Genomic DNA, 13,758 nt, shown 5'->3' on the forward strand with positions numbered 1-13,758 from the left:
ACAAGCTCACCTAGTGGCTGAACTAATTATGTGAAATATGTGAAATGTGCTTTGCAGCAGGTGGCTTTTAAACTATGGACCAGAAAACACATACACTGTAAAAAAAAACAAAAAAAAAAATATTTTTTTTACATTATAAGCCAGTATACACATATAATTGTGTATACAATTGAAACAAGGGTTTCACAAAAACTATACTTATCTTACTACTTGGGAGTCACTTGATATATTCTATTGTATTTAATTTTTTATATGCTGATTGCAACTCACTACATTGTTTTCACTCTTAATGGGTAGCTAGCTTTTAAAAAACACTTTTCAAAACCATGCAATTACCAGTTATTACGAAGATTAGTAAGATTCTCAGGAATGGTCTGATGGCTAGGAATTTTCATTGCCAGGGAAACAAAGGAAAAAGGTCAAGGTTACTAGGTCAAGCCCTTGAGAGCCCTGTTGCCAAGGGAACAGATCGGCCACGTCAGGGTTGGTTTACCCATGGGCTGCAGCCCTGTGGAGAACAGGAGTGGCCCGTGGGCCTGTCACTCACATCAGAGGTGGTAAGCCCGCCTCCAAGCCCGGAAGACCCGCCTCCTCTCTGAGGTTAAAGGAGGAAGGCAGCGATTGGAGGCTCAGGCAGTGACGTAACTTGCTGCTTTAGGTGGCCTTCCGCTCTGGCGGCTGTCGCGACGGGGGTTCAGGGACCATTTATTGGGGCTCCCCGCTCCCTCTGCACTTGGAGGTGCCATGAGATCGGTTAGCTACGTGCAGCGCGTGGCGCTGGAGTTCAGCGGGAGCCTCTTCCCGCACGCTATCTGCCTTGGAGACGTTGATAACGATACGGTAGGTGCATGCGCGCTGCAAGAGCCTGGATCTGTGCGGGGACGGCGCAAGGGAAGTGGGACAGGCCGCCCGAGCGTGCCACGTGAGCGTGAGCATGCGCGCTGTGGCTAGTATGGAGCGCTAAAGAGAAAAACTTTATTGATAGCTTCAGTGTTCGCGGTTGGTTTTGTTCGTTTGTTTGTTTGTTTGTTTGTTTGTTTTTGAGACAGAGGCTCCCTCTGTCACCCAGGCTGGTGTGCAGTGGCGCGATCTCGGGTCACTCCAACCTCCACCTCCCGGGTTCAAGCGATTCTCCTGCCTTAGCCTCTTGAATAGCTGGGATTACAGGAGCCCGCCACCACGCCCAGCTAATTTTTGTATTTTTAGTAGAAACGGGGCTGCACCATGTTGGCCAGGCTGGTCGCGAACTCCTGACCTCAGCTGATCCCTCCTCGGCCTCCCAAAGTGCTAGGATTAGAAGCGTGAGCCACCGCGCCCGGCCCCTGGGAGTATTTTTTAAGTGGGATAGATAGTTGATCCCTCGGCCTGATTGAGTCAAGTGTTCACTGGAGGAGCCTGGTAAACTCTGGTGGCCAAGTTATCTGGATCACTGTTTCTGAGTTAAGCCTCCTGCAGTGGCGTCACCTCTCAAATCACTTACCTTGGCTGGACGCAGTGGCTCACTCCTGTAATCCCACCACTTTGGGAGGCCGAGGCGGGCGGATCACCTGAGGTCAGGAGTTCGAGACCAGCTTGGCCAACGTGGTGAAACCCCGTCTCTACTAAAAATACGGAAATTAGCCGAGTGTGGTCGTGCGCGCCTCAGATCCCAGCTACTTGGGAGGGTGAGGCACGAGAATCGCTTACACCCAGGAGGCGGAGTTTGTGGTGAGCCAAGATCGCGCCCACTGCACTCCAGCCTGGGCCACACTCCAGCCTGGGCCACAGTGCAAGACTTCGTCTGAAAAAAAAAAAATCACCTTTCAAAGCCGTGAAGTGGAAATAACAATGCCGCGCTCCCTGTGGCTCCGCCCCTTCGAAGACTTCTCTGAACCTCCTCCTACCCTCACAGAGTTAAGCACACCGTCTGTGCTTAATATAGGCATTAAACTCAAAGTCTGCTGCTATTAGACTTGGCCCACTCGGCTGGACTAGATTGGGGTATTTCCCTGCTTTGCTCTCCCGCCAGGGTAACAATCACTGCCACAACCCAGTGTTAATAACGTCCGGTTTCTTCAGTGCCTGCTTCATGGTAGATGCGCGTGCCTGGCAACTTGTGCTACACCGTGGTTGAATTACAGAAACAATCTCCACCTACCTTTTCTCTCCTCAGCAGTCGTTCCTCTTTATTTATTTATTTATTTATTTATTTATTTTTGAGACGGAGTCTCACCCTGTCCCCCAGGCTAGAGTGCAATGGAGTGCAGTGGCTTGATCTCGGCTCACTGCAACCTCTGCCTCCCGGGCTCAAGCGACTCTCCTGCCTCAGCCTCCCAAGTAGCTGGAATTACAGGCGCCCGCCACCACGCCCGACTACTTTTTGTGTTTTTGGTAGAGATGGGGTTTCACCATGTTGGCCAGACTGGTGTTGAACTCCTGACCTCGTGATCAGCCCACCTCGGCCTCCCAAAGTGCTAGGACTACAGGCGTGAGCCACCATACCCAGCCCTTCTTCTCATTTTTTAAATAAATTACCACAGGTCAAGCAGGTAAAACAATGCCTGGCACACAGTTTGGTGGTCTCTTAAGTGTTCGTGTTGTTGTGAGCATTTTATTCTGTTTTTCTGCAAATCTTTATTGAGCTGCTCATTATGCACCAAGGACTCTGCTACATTCTGGGAATTCAAAAATGAACGAGAGAATTTCAGTCCTCAGATAGCTCATAATCAAGTTGTGTAATAGTCACCGGATAATAAAATGTAATGAGATGCATTGACTGAAATACGTAGGGGATTCTCCAGTGGAGCATTAAAGGGAATAGTGTCTGATGCTCTTTTTTTTTTTTTTTTTGCAGACATGTATTTCATATTTCTAATGCAAAGCACTGGATTGCCCCCTTCTACCCTCTGCCCTGTCTTCCTACTGGGCCTCCCTGCTTCACACTTCCTTCACTGTCCTGTGCTTATTTCCCACCGCCCCCTAGTGCTGTGATGGAGAAGGTATTTTATGAGGCCTCTTTTGACTCTACCCCCTCTGGGGAGGAAAGAGTTATTCTCATAAATTTGTATTGTGTTTTCTGGGCTTTCATGTTTCTTCATGAACTGCCAAGCTGTCCAATTTTATGAGAAAATCAGAGGAGGAATTTTTTAATTTTTTTGTTTTTTACAGAGACAGGGTCTCACTCTGTTGTCCAGGCTGGAGGGCAGTGGTGCAATCATAGCTCATTGCAGCCTTAAACTCCTGGGCTCAAATGATCCTACTGCCTGCCCCAGCCTCCTGCGTAGCTGGGACTACAGGTGCCTGCCACCATGTCTGGCTGATTTTTTTAATGTGTTATAGAGATGAGGTCTCACTGTGTTAACCAGGCTGGTCTCAAACCTCTGGCTTCAAGCAGTACACTGGCCTCGGTGTCCCAAAGTGCTGGAATTACAGGTGTAAGCAACCTCACCAGGCCACATTTTTAAACAGTAAATTATCAAAGCACCTTCAGATATACATTATTTTCCATTTTATCTGATTGCCTTCTTTGTTTAAAAGCATTCCCTTTTTTTCATAGCTTTATAGCACCACCTTTTTTGAAATTGTGTTTATCTAAATGAATTACACTATTATTCACTTCTACAATATTAGATATACTATCATTTTTTTCACCTGAGTTGTAAGCTCCATTACTGTAAGCTCCATAAGAATAGGAATGTTTTAATCTGTTTTTTCCACTGCTGTATTCTCAACCCTTAGAACAGTGTAGGCACTGGCTGGGCGTGATGGCTCACGCCTGTAATCCCAACACTTTGGGAGGCTGAGATGGAAGGATCATTTGAGTCTAGGAGTTCAAGACCAGCCTGAGCAACACAGTGAGACCCCGTCTTTACAAAAAAGTGAAAAAATTAGCCAGATGTGGTGGTGCGTGCCTGTAGTCTCGGCTACTCTGGAGGCTGGGGTGGGAGGATTACTTGAGCCTAGGAAGCTGAGGCTGCAGTGTGATGCAGTGAGCCATGATCACACTACTGTACTCCAGCCTGGGCAACAGTAAGACCGTCTCAAACAAACAACAAAAAAACAGAAAGAAAAGAAATATCAAGTAATAGAAAGTTTGATTTTTTAAAAAGCTAGTTTTATGCTCCTGTGATCTGATATTCTCACCAGAAACTCCCATAACAATTATAAGAATTTAAAAAGAAATCAAAGTTGTTTTTTTTTTTGAGACGGAGTTTCACTCTTATCCCAGGCTGGAGTGCAGTGGAGTGCAGAGGTTCACTGCAACCTGTGCCTCCCAGGTTCAAGCGATTCTCCTGCCGTGGCCTCCCAAAGTAGCTGGGATTACAGGCGTGGTCTACCACGCCCAGCCAGAAATCAAAGATTCAAATAAATTCCAATTCGTTTCTAACTTTTCCTTACTGTTCACCTGTTATCTCTGTTGCCTTCAGAACTAAATTTCTTGAGAGTATAGTATTAGTTCAGTGTATTCTGGGGACAGGAAGGGGATGTTGGCTGTACCTCCAAGAGAAGATCATAAAGCAATTTGCAGAAGTGGAGTTTGAAGCCACTTGGTTAACATCTTGAGCCCCTGTAAAGGGCAGCTACCCAGATACAAATGGTGGAGAGGCTCCATGCAGGGACCTCCCTTCCCTAGAGCTTAGCCATCACTTGAGGGCACTGGAGGCCCAGAGTAGGGAGCAGCCCCTTCAGGCTCTACCCACTTAGGCCCCACCATCCTGTGTGGTTCCCACATACACCTCAAGATCAAAAGGCCTTGCTAGAGGAGGGAGGGCCCCAAGAGTTCACATTGTCTTTTTATTTGGCCCTTGATTAAATATGAGGTCCGAAGTTAGATTCTCCAAAACTCCACCATCTTGGGCTGTTTTCAAAACATGTCCCATTTGTAATGGGCAAATGCAAAGAGCCGAAGTCAGGCATGTGTAGCCTAGAGCTATTCAGGTGGCATACTTTTCTGGGGTGGGCCATAAACTGTGTGTAGCCTCAATTTCTGTAACTTCTCCTACCCCCAACACACACACCCCTAAATGGAAATAAAGAACTGGGAAACTATGGCTGTGTTGGCCCCAAAAGATTGTTTTGTTATGTTTTTTGAGACAAGGTCTTGTTCTGTCACCCAGGCTGGAGTACAATGGCACGATCATGGCTCACTGCAGCTTCAGCCTCCTGAGCTCAAGTGATCCTCCTTCCTCAGCCTCCTGAGTAGCCGGAACTACAGGTGTGCACCACCACACCTGGCTAATTTTTTTTTTTTTTTTTTTTTGAGAGGTAGGGTCTCACTCTGTCACCCAGGCTAGAGTGCAGTGGTGCAATCTTGGCTCACTCACTGCAACCTCTACCTCCTAGACTCAAGCAATTCTCCTGCCTTGGCCTCCCGAGTAGTTGGGACCACAGGCATGCACCACCATGCTTGGGTAATTTTTATATTTTTTGTAGAAACAAGGTTTCACCATGTTGGCCAGGCTGGTCTCGAATTCCTGAGCTCAACCAATCCACCCGCCTCCGCCTCCCAAAGTGCTGGGATTACAGGCGTGAGCCACCGCACCTGGCCTCACCTGGCAGATTTTTAAATTTTTTGTAGGAATGGGATCTTGCCATGTTGCCCAGGCTGGTCTCTAACTCTTGGCCTGAAGTGATCCACCCACCTCCACCGCCCAAAGCAGTGGGATTACAAGTGTGAGTTGTTGCACCTGGCCAGACTTTTAATAAAGTTGAGGAAGAGGCAAGTTGAGGTCTTGTGATTTCCCTTGGTTAGGCTAAGTAGAGAAGTCTGCTGAAGTGGTTCAGCAGAGTCCCATCCTAACGCTTTCTTCTCTCTCCATTTGAAGTTAAATGAACTGGTAGTGGGAGATACCAGCGGGAAGGTGTCTGTGTATAAAAATGATGACAGTCGGCCATGGCTCACCTGTTCCTGCCAGGGAATGGTCAGTATTCACTTCCCTGGGCCTGGAGCGGGGAAGGGATCCCTTCTGTCCAGGGACAGCCTAGGATGATTCCCACACAGGTGCTCACCCATGTGTCCTGACTCCCCAGCTACTGGGCCCAGCCACTGACTTGCAGCCAATTTGATTCAGGGAGGGCAGCCCCCAGCCAGTGCTCGCACCTGTCCTCACACACGCATACATGGGCTGGGGTGTTTTTGTGTAGCGGAGTACTCCTTGACACTTTATGGAAGTTGCCTAAGATGGTCTAATCTTAAAGTATAGTCAAAAATGGGGGCAATAATTAGAATAAGTCTAGAAATATGATCGCCTAGCTCGATTAAATATAGGGTTCCTATTTTATTTTAAGTTCAGATTGTCTTAACCACCTCAGGTCTTCATGTTGCTGTCTGTGTAAACCAAACCTGCAGCACAGTAACTCAGTTAATAAAGATTATCACCATAGTTCCTATGGCACAAGTTTTCAGTGAATGATGGTGATTAGAAAACCTACCCGCTCCTTGCTTCACAGAGATCAGGGAGTACTGGTCTCCCTTGGCGTCTCCCTGAGCCTCCCTTTCTCTCTTACAGCTGACTTGCGTTGGGGTTGGAGATGTATGTAATAAAGGAAAGGTAAGAACTACAGGGGACCTTTCTTGATTCCTGGCTCACAGCGGAAATCAGCTGAAGGTTGAAGGCTTCAGCTCTGACCTCTGTGACCTGATTATCGGGCTTGTTTCCGAAACTCCCTCCCCAGTCCGTCTCTCCTATACCTCTGTTTGTCCTAGAACCTGTTGGTGGCAGTGAGTGCTGAAGGCTGGTTTCATTTGTTTGACCTGACACCTGCCAAGGTGTTGGACGCTTCTGGGCACCACGAGACACTAATGGGAGAGGAGCAGCGTCCAGTCTTCAAGCAGCACATCCCAGCCAACACCAAGGTCATGCTGATCAGTGACATCGGTGGGCATGCCTACCTTTCAGGCAGCCAGGAGAGTAGGAGTCAGTGGGTACTAGAGCAGACCCCAAGGGATTGGGGTGAGAGGGAGAATCCGTATTCATTTATGCATTGGTTATGTACTGAGCTCCCGTGATAAGCCAGGCATCGCTCAAGGCACTGGAATAGCCGTAGTGAATAAATAGACCAAAATTGCTGTCCTCCTGGGCGTTACTATGAAGAGACAGAAAAGAAACAATATAGGCCAGGTGTGCTGGCTCTTGCCTGTAATACCAACGCTTTGGGAGGCTGAGGTCAGAGGATCACTTGAGGACAGGAGTTCCAGGCTGTAGTGAGCTGTGATCTTACCACTGCACTCTAGCGTGGGACCCTGTCTCTCTTTAAAAAAGAAAGGAAAAGAAAAGAAACACTATACATTTTGTAAGATAATTAAGTGGTATATTAGAAGGTAGTAAGTGCATGGCTGGATGCGATGGTTTAGCCCTATAATCCCAGCACTTTGGGAGGCCAAGGCGGGTGGATCACTTGAGTTCAGGAGTTTGAGACCAGCCTGGCCAACACGGTGAAACTCTATCTCTACTAAAAATGCAAAAACTAGCCAGGCCTGGTGGCAGGCACCTGTTATCCCAGCTACTCAGCAGGCCGAGGCAGGGGAATCACTTGAATCTGGGAGGTGGAGGTGGCAGTGACCCAGGATCATGCCACTGCACTCTAGCCTGGGCGACAGACTCCATCTCCAAAAAAGAAGAAGATAGTAAGTGCAGCCGACCATGTGGCTCACGCCTGGAATCCCAGCACTCTGAGAGGCTGAGGCAGGCAGGTCCCTTAAGCTCAGGCGTTCGAGACCAGCCTGGCAAACATGGTGAAACCCCATCTCCAATAAAAATACAAAAATTAGGCTGGGTGCGGAGGCTCACGCCTGTAATCCCAGCAGTTTGGGAGGCTGAGGTGGCCGGATCACGAGGTCAGGAGACCAAGACCATCCTGGCTAACACAGTGAAACCCCATCTCTACTAAAAATACCAAAAAAAAAAAAAAAAAAATTAGCCTGATGTGGTGGCGGGCACCTGTAGTCCCAGCTACTCAGGAGGCTGAGGCAGGAGAATGGTATGAACCCAGGAGGCAGAGCTTGCAGTGAGCCGAGATCGCGCCACTGCACTCCAGCCTAGGTGACAGAGTGAGACTCCGTCTCAAAAAAAAAAAAAAAAAATTAGCTGAGCGTGGTGGCATATGCCTGTAATCCCAGCTACTCTAGAGGCCGAGGCAGGAGAATTGCTTGAACCCAGTAGGTAGAGGTTGCAGTGAGCCAAGATTGTGCCACTGCGCTCCAGCCTGGGTGACAGAGACTCTGTCTCAAAAAAAAAAATAGTAAGTGCAGTGGAGAAAATAATTCACAGAAAGTGCTAGAGTGTCGAGGTAGAGGTAGCAATTTTAAATGGAGTTGTTAGGGCTAAGTCCTCACTGAGAAAGTAACATTTGGTTAAAAAAAAAAAAAAAAAGCGGCAAGCAAGGGAGCCATACAGATAGGCGGCTTGTAGGTGGTGGGAGATACATGGGATGAATTGGGACACTTGAGTTGCATGTTTGAGTAGTATGAAGGCAGAGAGCGGATAGGAGCTGCGGAACAGATGGACCAAATGGACGGGCAAGATGCCGCAAACGCAGACAGGGGCGGGAGCCGACTGAGTGTGAAGTGAGCAGCACTGCAGATCGGGCATGCAGCCACACTGGCTAGAAGGTGCTGCTGTTAGCAGAGGAGCCGGAGCTGCTCGTGGGACTCCAAAACCCATCTTGTCTTTCATGCCCACAGATGGAGATGGGTGTTGTGAGCTGGTGGTGGGCTACACAGACCGTGTGGTGCGAGCTTTCCGCTGGGAGGAGCTAGGTGAGGGTCCCGAACATCTGACAGGGCAGCTGGTGTCCCTCAAGAAATGGATGCTGGAGGGTCAGGTAAGCAGCTGACTCTGGCGAGCAAGGCCCCGGGGAGCTGGGAAGAAGGGCTCCTGGAGGAGGCAGTGGGAGAGCAGTCATGGGACAGGGCCAGGATGGGGAGAAGTGAAGTCACCTTGTCAAGAGAGATCCAAAGACCATTTCGAATCAGGGGCTTAGGGGAAATTGCTAGTAACAGGCGAAGAGAAAGGCATGTTGGGCTAAGAATGAGGACTGTGAAGGTAGGTGTGGAGTGGGCCGCATCAGGACCTAGACCCCAGCTGGGTCATGCACAGGGGAAAGCATGTGGTCTGTGTGGAGAGGACGGTGCCAGGCAGGAGCCCTGGAAACTCGAAATCCTTCCCCTGCTGCTACCCTTGAAGCCCAGAGGGCTGTTCCCAGGACCCCTGCCCCGCTCCCACCCCTGCCATTCTCTGCAGGGTCCCACTTCCTTCTGTCTCCGTCTCCCTTTAATCCCATTCCCTGGCGCAGGTGGACAGCCTCTCAGTGACTCTGGGGCCACTGGGTGTTCCTGAACTCATGGTGTCTCAGCCAGGCTGTGCTTATGCAATTCTACTGTGTACCTGGAAAAAGGACACTGGGTCCCCTCCTGCCTCCGAAGGGCCCACAGATGGCAGTAGGTAAGGGGGTACAGGCCTGTGGATGGTGTGGGGGTGCATGGAAGCAGGATGGGCTCCCAGATGGCACGTGGTAGTCAAATGGGTCTGCAGTTGGCAGAGCTGCCTCATCTAGGTCCCAGCCCGAGCACCTTTGCCCCACTGGGGAAGATTACGTTAGGACCAAGGGAATCCTGGGCTCTAACTCTGTGGCACCTGAAAGAGGTCCTGAGATTCCAACCTGGCAGCGCCATCCCTGTCTCTTCTCTTTGCCACATGGGTCAGAGAGGGTCAGTGGCAGGTTTCTAAGCTGATTCAAATCCCAGAAGCTCTTGCAGGGATATGGGTTACAAAGGGCTGGAGAACTCAGCTCACTTGGTCTCTCGCTTGATCCTTCCACCCTCCCGTGTACAGGGAGACCCCAGCTACCCGAGATGTGGTGCTGCACCAGACATCTGGCCGTATCCACAACAAGAATGTCTCCACTCACCTAATTGGCAACATCAAACAAGGTGAAAGTGCGGTGGGGGTGAGGGAGGGAGATGAGGGGCAGCCATCAGTTCTGGGAGAGTGGAGATCCATAGCTTGCCCCTCATTTCGAGCCCTGTCCTTTCCCTGCTGCTGCAGAATACCCCTCTCCCCGTAGGCTCTGACCTTGCCCTGCCCTTGACGTTTTCTTCCTCTGGTCCTCCTGTCCTACCCACAGGCCACGGCACTGAGAGTAGTGGCTCTGGCCTCTTTGCCCTGTGCACCCTGGATGGTGAGCAATGCTGGGATGGGGTGTGGGGGCTGTATGCCTGTAGGGTCTGCTCGGGGCCTATCCCACCCGCGCTCAGCCTGCCTCTCCCCCCGGCAGGGACACTGAAGCTCATGGAAGAAATGGAAGAAGCAGACAAGCTGCTGTGGTCAGTGCAGGTGGATCACCAGCTCTTTGCCCTGGAGAAACTGGATGTCACCGTGAGTGGAAAACCTGGAAGAGCAGAACATTCTTGCGTTTTCCACATGGAGAGATGAGATTTGGAATAATCAGGCTATTCTCACATCCCAGGGAACTCCCAACCTTTATCTTTAGTCTCTGTCTTTTTTTTTTTTTTTTTTTTTTTTTTTGGAGAGATGAGATTTGGAATAATCAGGCTATTCTCACATCCCAGGGAACTCCCAACCTTTATCTTTAGTCTCTGTCTTTTTTTTTTTTTTTTTTTTTTTTTTTTTGAGACAGGATTTCCCTCTATCACCTAGTCTGGAGTGCAGTGGCATGATCTTGGTTCACTGCAACCTTTGTCTGAAGCCATCCTGTCACCTCAACCTCCTGAGAAGCTGGGACTACAGGCGTGTGCCCCCACACTTGGCTAATTTTCCTAAACTTTTTGTAAAGATGAGATCTCACCATATATGGTTTCAAACTCCTGGGCTCAAGCAATCCTCTCGTCTTGGCCTCCCAAAGTGTTGGAATCACAGGCGTAAGCCACTGTGCCCGGCCTTAAGTCTCTTTAGATAGGTCTAAATCCATCTGCAGTGAGTTTGTTTCCTCTTACTCTACCGTATTTAACGCTATACCGTGCTGTTAGAAGTCTGTCATTTCCATAACTTCAGCAGAAGTAGTAGCCCTAAAGAAAAGTTACTGTAAGAGCCTGGAAGTATGTTATTCGTCCCAACTCCAGAGGCATATTTTGTAGGTTTTTCTTGTCCATATATAAATCTCTATTTAATGTCACTATGGCCCCTGAATCAGCAGGCAGGGGCTACACTTTATGTTGTCGTCAGGCATGCTTGTTGGTTTAGGAGAAGAGGCAGACCTGGGTTTGAGTCCTGATTCTGCTGCCTCCTAGCTGAGTGGCCTTGGGTAAGTGACTCTATTTCTACAAGCTGAGGTTTCCTCAGTATAGAATTGCCTACTTCCTACGGTGGCTGTGAGCATTATGTGACAGCTCATTTGACAGTCCCGTTTACTGCCCAGCCCATGGGTGAAATTCCTCCCCAGCTGGCTGTTTGTCATCCAGAGTCCAGTCCGCAGCTCCTTTATGTTCCTTGTCTCTGGCCTTTTTCAGGGCAACGGGCATGAGGAGGTAGTTGCATGCGCCTGGGATGGACAGACATACATCATTGACCACAACCGCACCGTTGTCCGCTTCCAAGTGGATGAAAACATCCGTGCCTTCTGTGCAGGTGACCCCCGCCCTCATGGCCCCTTTCTGACCACACTTAAGTTAGACAGGCGTGTTAGATATGCCAGGGAAGTGTTTGCCCCTCACTTCCCTTTCTGCCGTATCCCCTGATGGAAGTCTTCATTCACCAATGAGTTCTTCAGCTCTTTTGTTTGGGGGTGAGGGGTGGTCACTACATTGCCATCTTGACAATCTTAAATAAGAAATGAAAGACAGCAGCATCTCCACCCCGGAATATTTTAAAGAATGGCATGAGTTTCTGTCGTCGGTCTGGGATGTGTGAAGACATCAGGAAGTTCTTTTCCACCTGAGCATGCCAGGGCTCTGTGGAGAAAGGTCTCCTAGAACATTTTCATTAGCTCCAAGTCAGGGGCCTTGGGAGGCAGCACTCACTCTCTGGGTGACTGGGGGATGCCTTTGGAAGGAGGGATTGGCACCGAAGAGAAGCCTCACTTTCTGATCGTGTTCTGCTAGTCTCGCCCTTGGGCGAGCGAGGCCGTCCCTCATCACTCCAGGGGTATCACTAAGATGGGAAAATCAACAAATAGCACCTTTTTGGATTCTGTTCTGCCTGGGTTTTGTTGCTATGGTTTTTCTACATCTGAAGTGAGCCAGGTCTTTTCCCATCTTATCTGTTTTACTGAGTTCCTAACAGAAAACAAATAGAGAACCTTTCCTTTTTTTCCGGACATCAGTGGAGGGTAGGAAGTGCTGACTCGAAGGTCTGTGTGTTGCTGTCTGCCCCCCACCACCAGCACTGAAACTTCCTGACCTTTGTCTCCCTGCCCACATCTTCCAGGCCTGTATGCCTGCAAAGAGGGCCGTAACAGCCCCTGCCTCGTATATGTCACTTTCAACCAGAAGATCTATGTGTACTGGGAGGTGCAGCTGGAGCGGATGGAGTCTACCAATCTGCTGAAACTGCTGGAAACCAAGCCGGAGTACCACAGCCTGCTGCAGGAGCTGGGTGTGGGTGAGTCCCAGAAAAGCCAGTGGCCCAGGTGCCCAGGAGACCCACAGCCTCTCACCCACCCCTTCTTGGCTCTCAGATCCTGACGACCTCCCTGTGACTCGTGCCCTGCTTCACCAAACGCTCTACCATCCAGACCAGCCACCACAGTGTGCTTCCTCAAGCCTCCAGGATCCCACCTAGCCGTACTTGCCTCAGAGCTGGTGAAGGATTCTTCCGAACCCCCACCCTACCCCCTAAAGGTATCTGTGATATTGGCAGGATAGGGAATATGCGTTACAGAAATGCAGGATTTGACTCTGGACATGAAAGATGGCAGCAGCGCTAGGGTGACCATGAACTATAGACCTTGCAGTCTTTTTGGTGAAAGAAGAGACAAGTTGACCCTCTGCCCATTTCCTTGTGGACCTCATCCATCACGCCAGCAGGGTCCTAGGACCCTGGCCTTGTTCCAGATCATCTGGGACATGTCCCACTTCCCACTTTGACTGTGTTGAAAACAGAGACTTGTTTGTGTGGCCCCAACACCCATAAGGAAACCAGGCTTTAGGCCCAGGGGGGCAGTGGAGGTAAGGGCTCCCCCCCGTCTTAAGCTCTGTCTTCCATGGCATAATTCCAAGTTCTTGACGTTGGTAATTGTTAAAGGAATGGCAAACTGTTTTGTTTTGAGGGATCTTTCTACAGTCTGGTCTCACCCATGTTCCTAGCAACCCTGAGATGATTTTCCTCCATTTACCAAAGCAGCTGGGTCAGTGCTTTCTCGTGTTGCCATATTGTTCAGGTATTAGTGAGCTTCCGAAGCCCTGCTCCCATTTTTCCACCCACCCATTCCCCCATAAAAAAGCTTATTGTCTCTAAGACAATAGTCATTTAAAGTGTGATGCAGGTTTATGATCCAGACCACAATCAGAATTATATCTTGGGTCATTTATGTGCCGTCTGTTCTTGATTCTCAGTGCTCTAAGTCGGTGTTTTTCAAACTGTGGTTGCAGTCCTTTGGTGGATTATGGCCAGCATTTTTAGAATAGGTAGAATAGAATAAAGTAAAATAGAAAACAGCAGAGTACATTGCTCGCAGTGTGGGTAAGTATTGTTTTGTTACAGTCATATGTGCGCGTGTGTACTGAGTGCCATGTGAAATGTATTCCTGCTGTGGTCAGAGGAGTTGGAAAGCCATTGCTTTCAGATTGCTCTCAATTATACTGACCCTAGTCAGGTGGGGCAG

At 49.3% G+C, this 13,758-nt stretch overlaps 1 protein-coding gene across 1 annotated transcript; it reads left to right on the forward strand.

Moving 5' to 3' along the window:
* The first annotated feature begins 606 nt into the window (after positions 1-606).
* ITFG2 (integrin alpha FG-GAP repeat containing 2) lies at positions 607-13,594 on the forward strand. The gene is made up of 12 exons (XM_011967158.1): positions 607-840; positions 5,805-5,900; positions 6,489-6,530; positions 6,686-6,857; positions 8,663-8,802; positions 9,274-9,422; positions 9,813-9,910; positions 10,105-10,158; positions 10,255-10,355; positions 11,447-11,564; positions 12,363-12,536; positions 12,613-13,594. The coding sequence occupies exons 1-12, from the start codon at positions 745-747 to the stop codon at positions 12,714-12,716; spliced, it is 1,344 nt and encodes a 447-aa protein (XP_011822548.1). The 5' UTR covers positions 607-744; the 3' UTR covers positions 12,717-13,594.
* The last annotated feature ends 164 nt before the right edge of the window (positions 13,595-13,758 follow it).

This window comes from Mandrillus leucophaeus, unplaced genomic scaffold (assembly GCF_000951045.1).
Source record: "Mandrillus leucophaeus isolate KB7577 unplaced genomic scaffold, Mleu.le_1.0 Scaffold79, whole genome shotgun sequence".
In the NCBI taxonomy this organism is placed as follows: Eukaryota; Metazoa; Chordata; class Mammalia; order Primates; family Cercopithecidae; genus Mandrillus; species Mandrillus leucophaeus.

Bases quoted from the DNA above. Each gene is read 5' to 3' on its own strand.
- ITFG2 (XM_011967158.1), top strand. From the start codon at position 745: ATGAGATCGGTTAGCTACGTGCAGCGCGTGGCGCTGGAGTTCAGCGGG. The intron at 6,858-8,662 runs GTGGGCATGCCT...TCATGCCCACAG, and splicing joins CATGCTGATCAGTGACATCG to ATGGAGATGGGTGTTGTGAG. The intron at 12,537-12,612 runs GTGAGTCCCAGA...CTTGGCTCTCAG, and splicing joins GCTGCAGGAGCTGGGTGTGG to ATCCTGACGACCTCCCTGTG.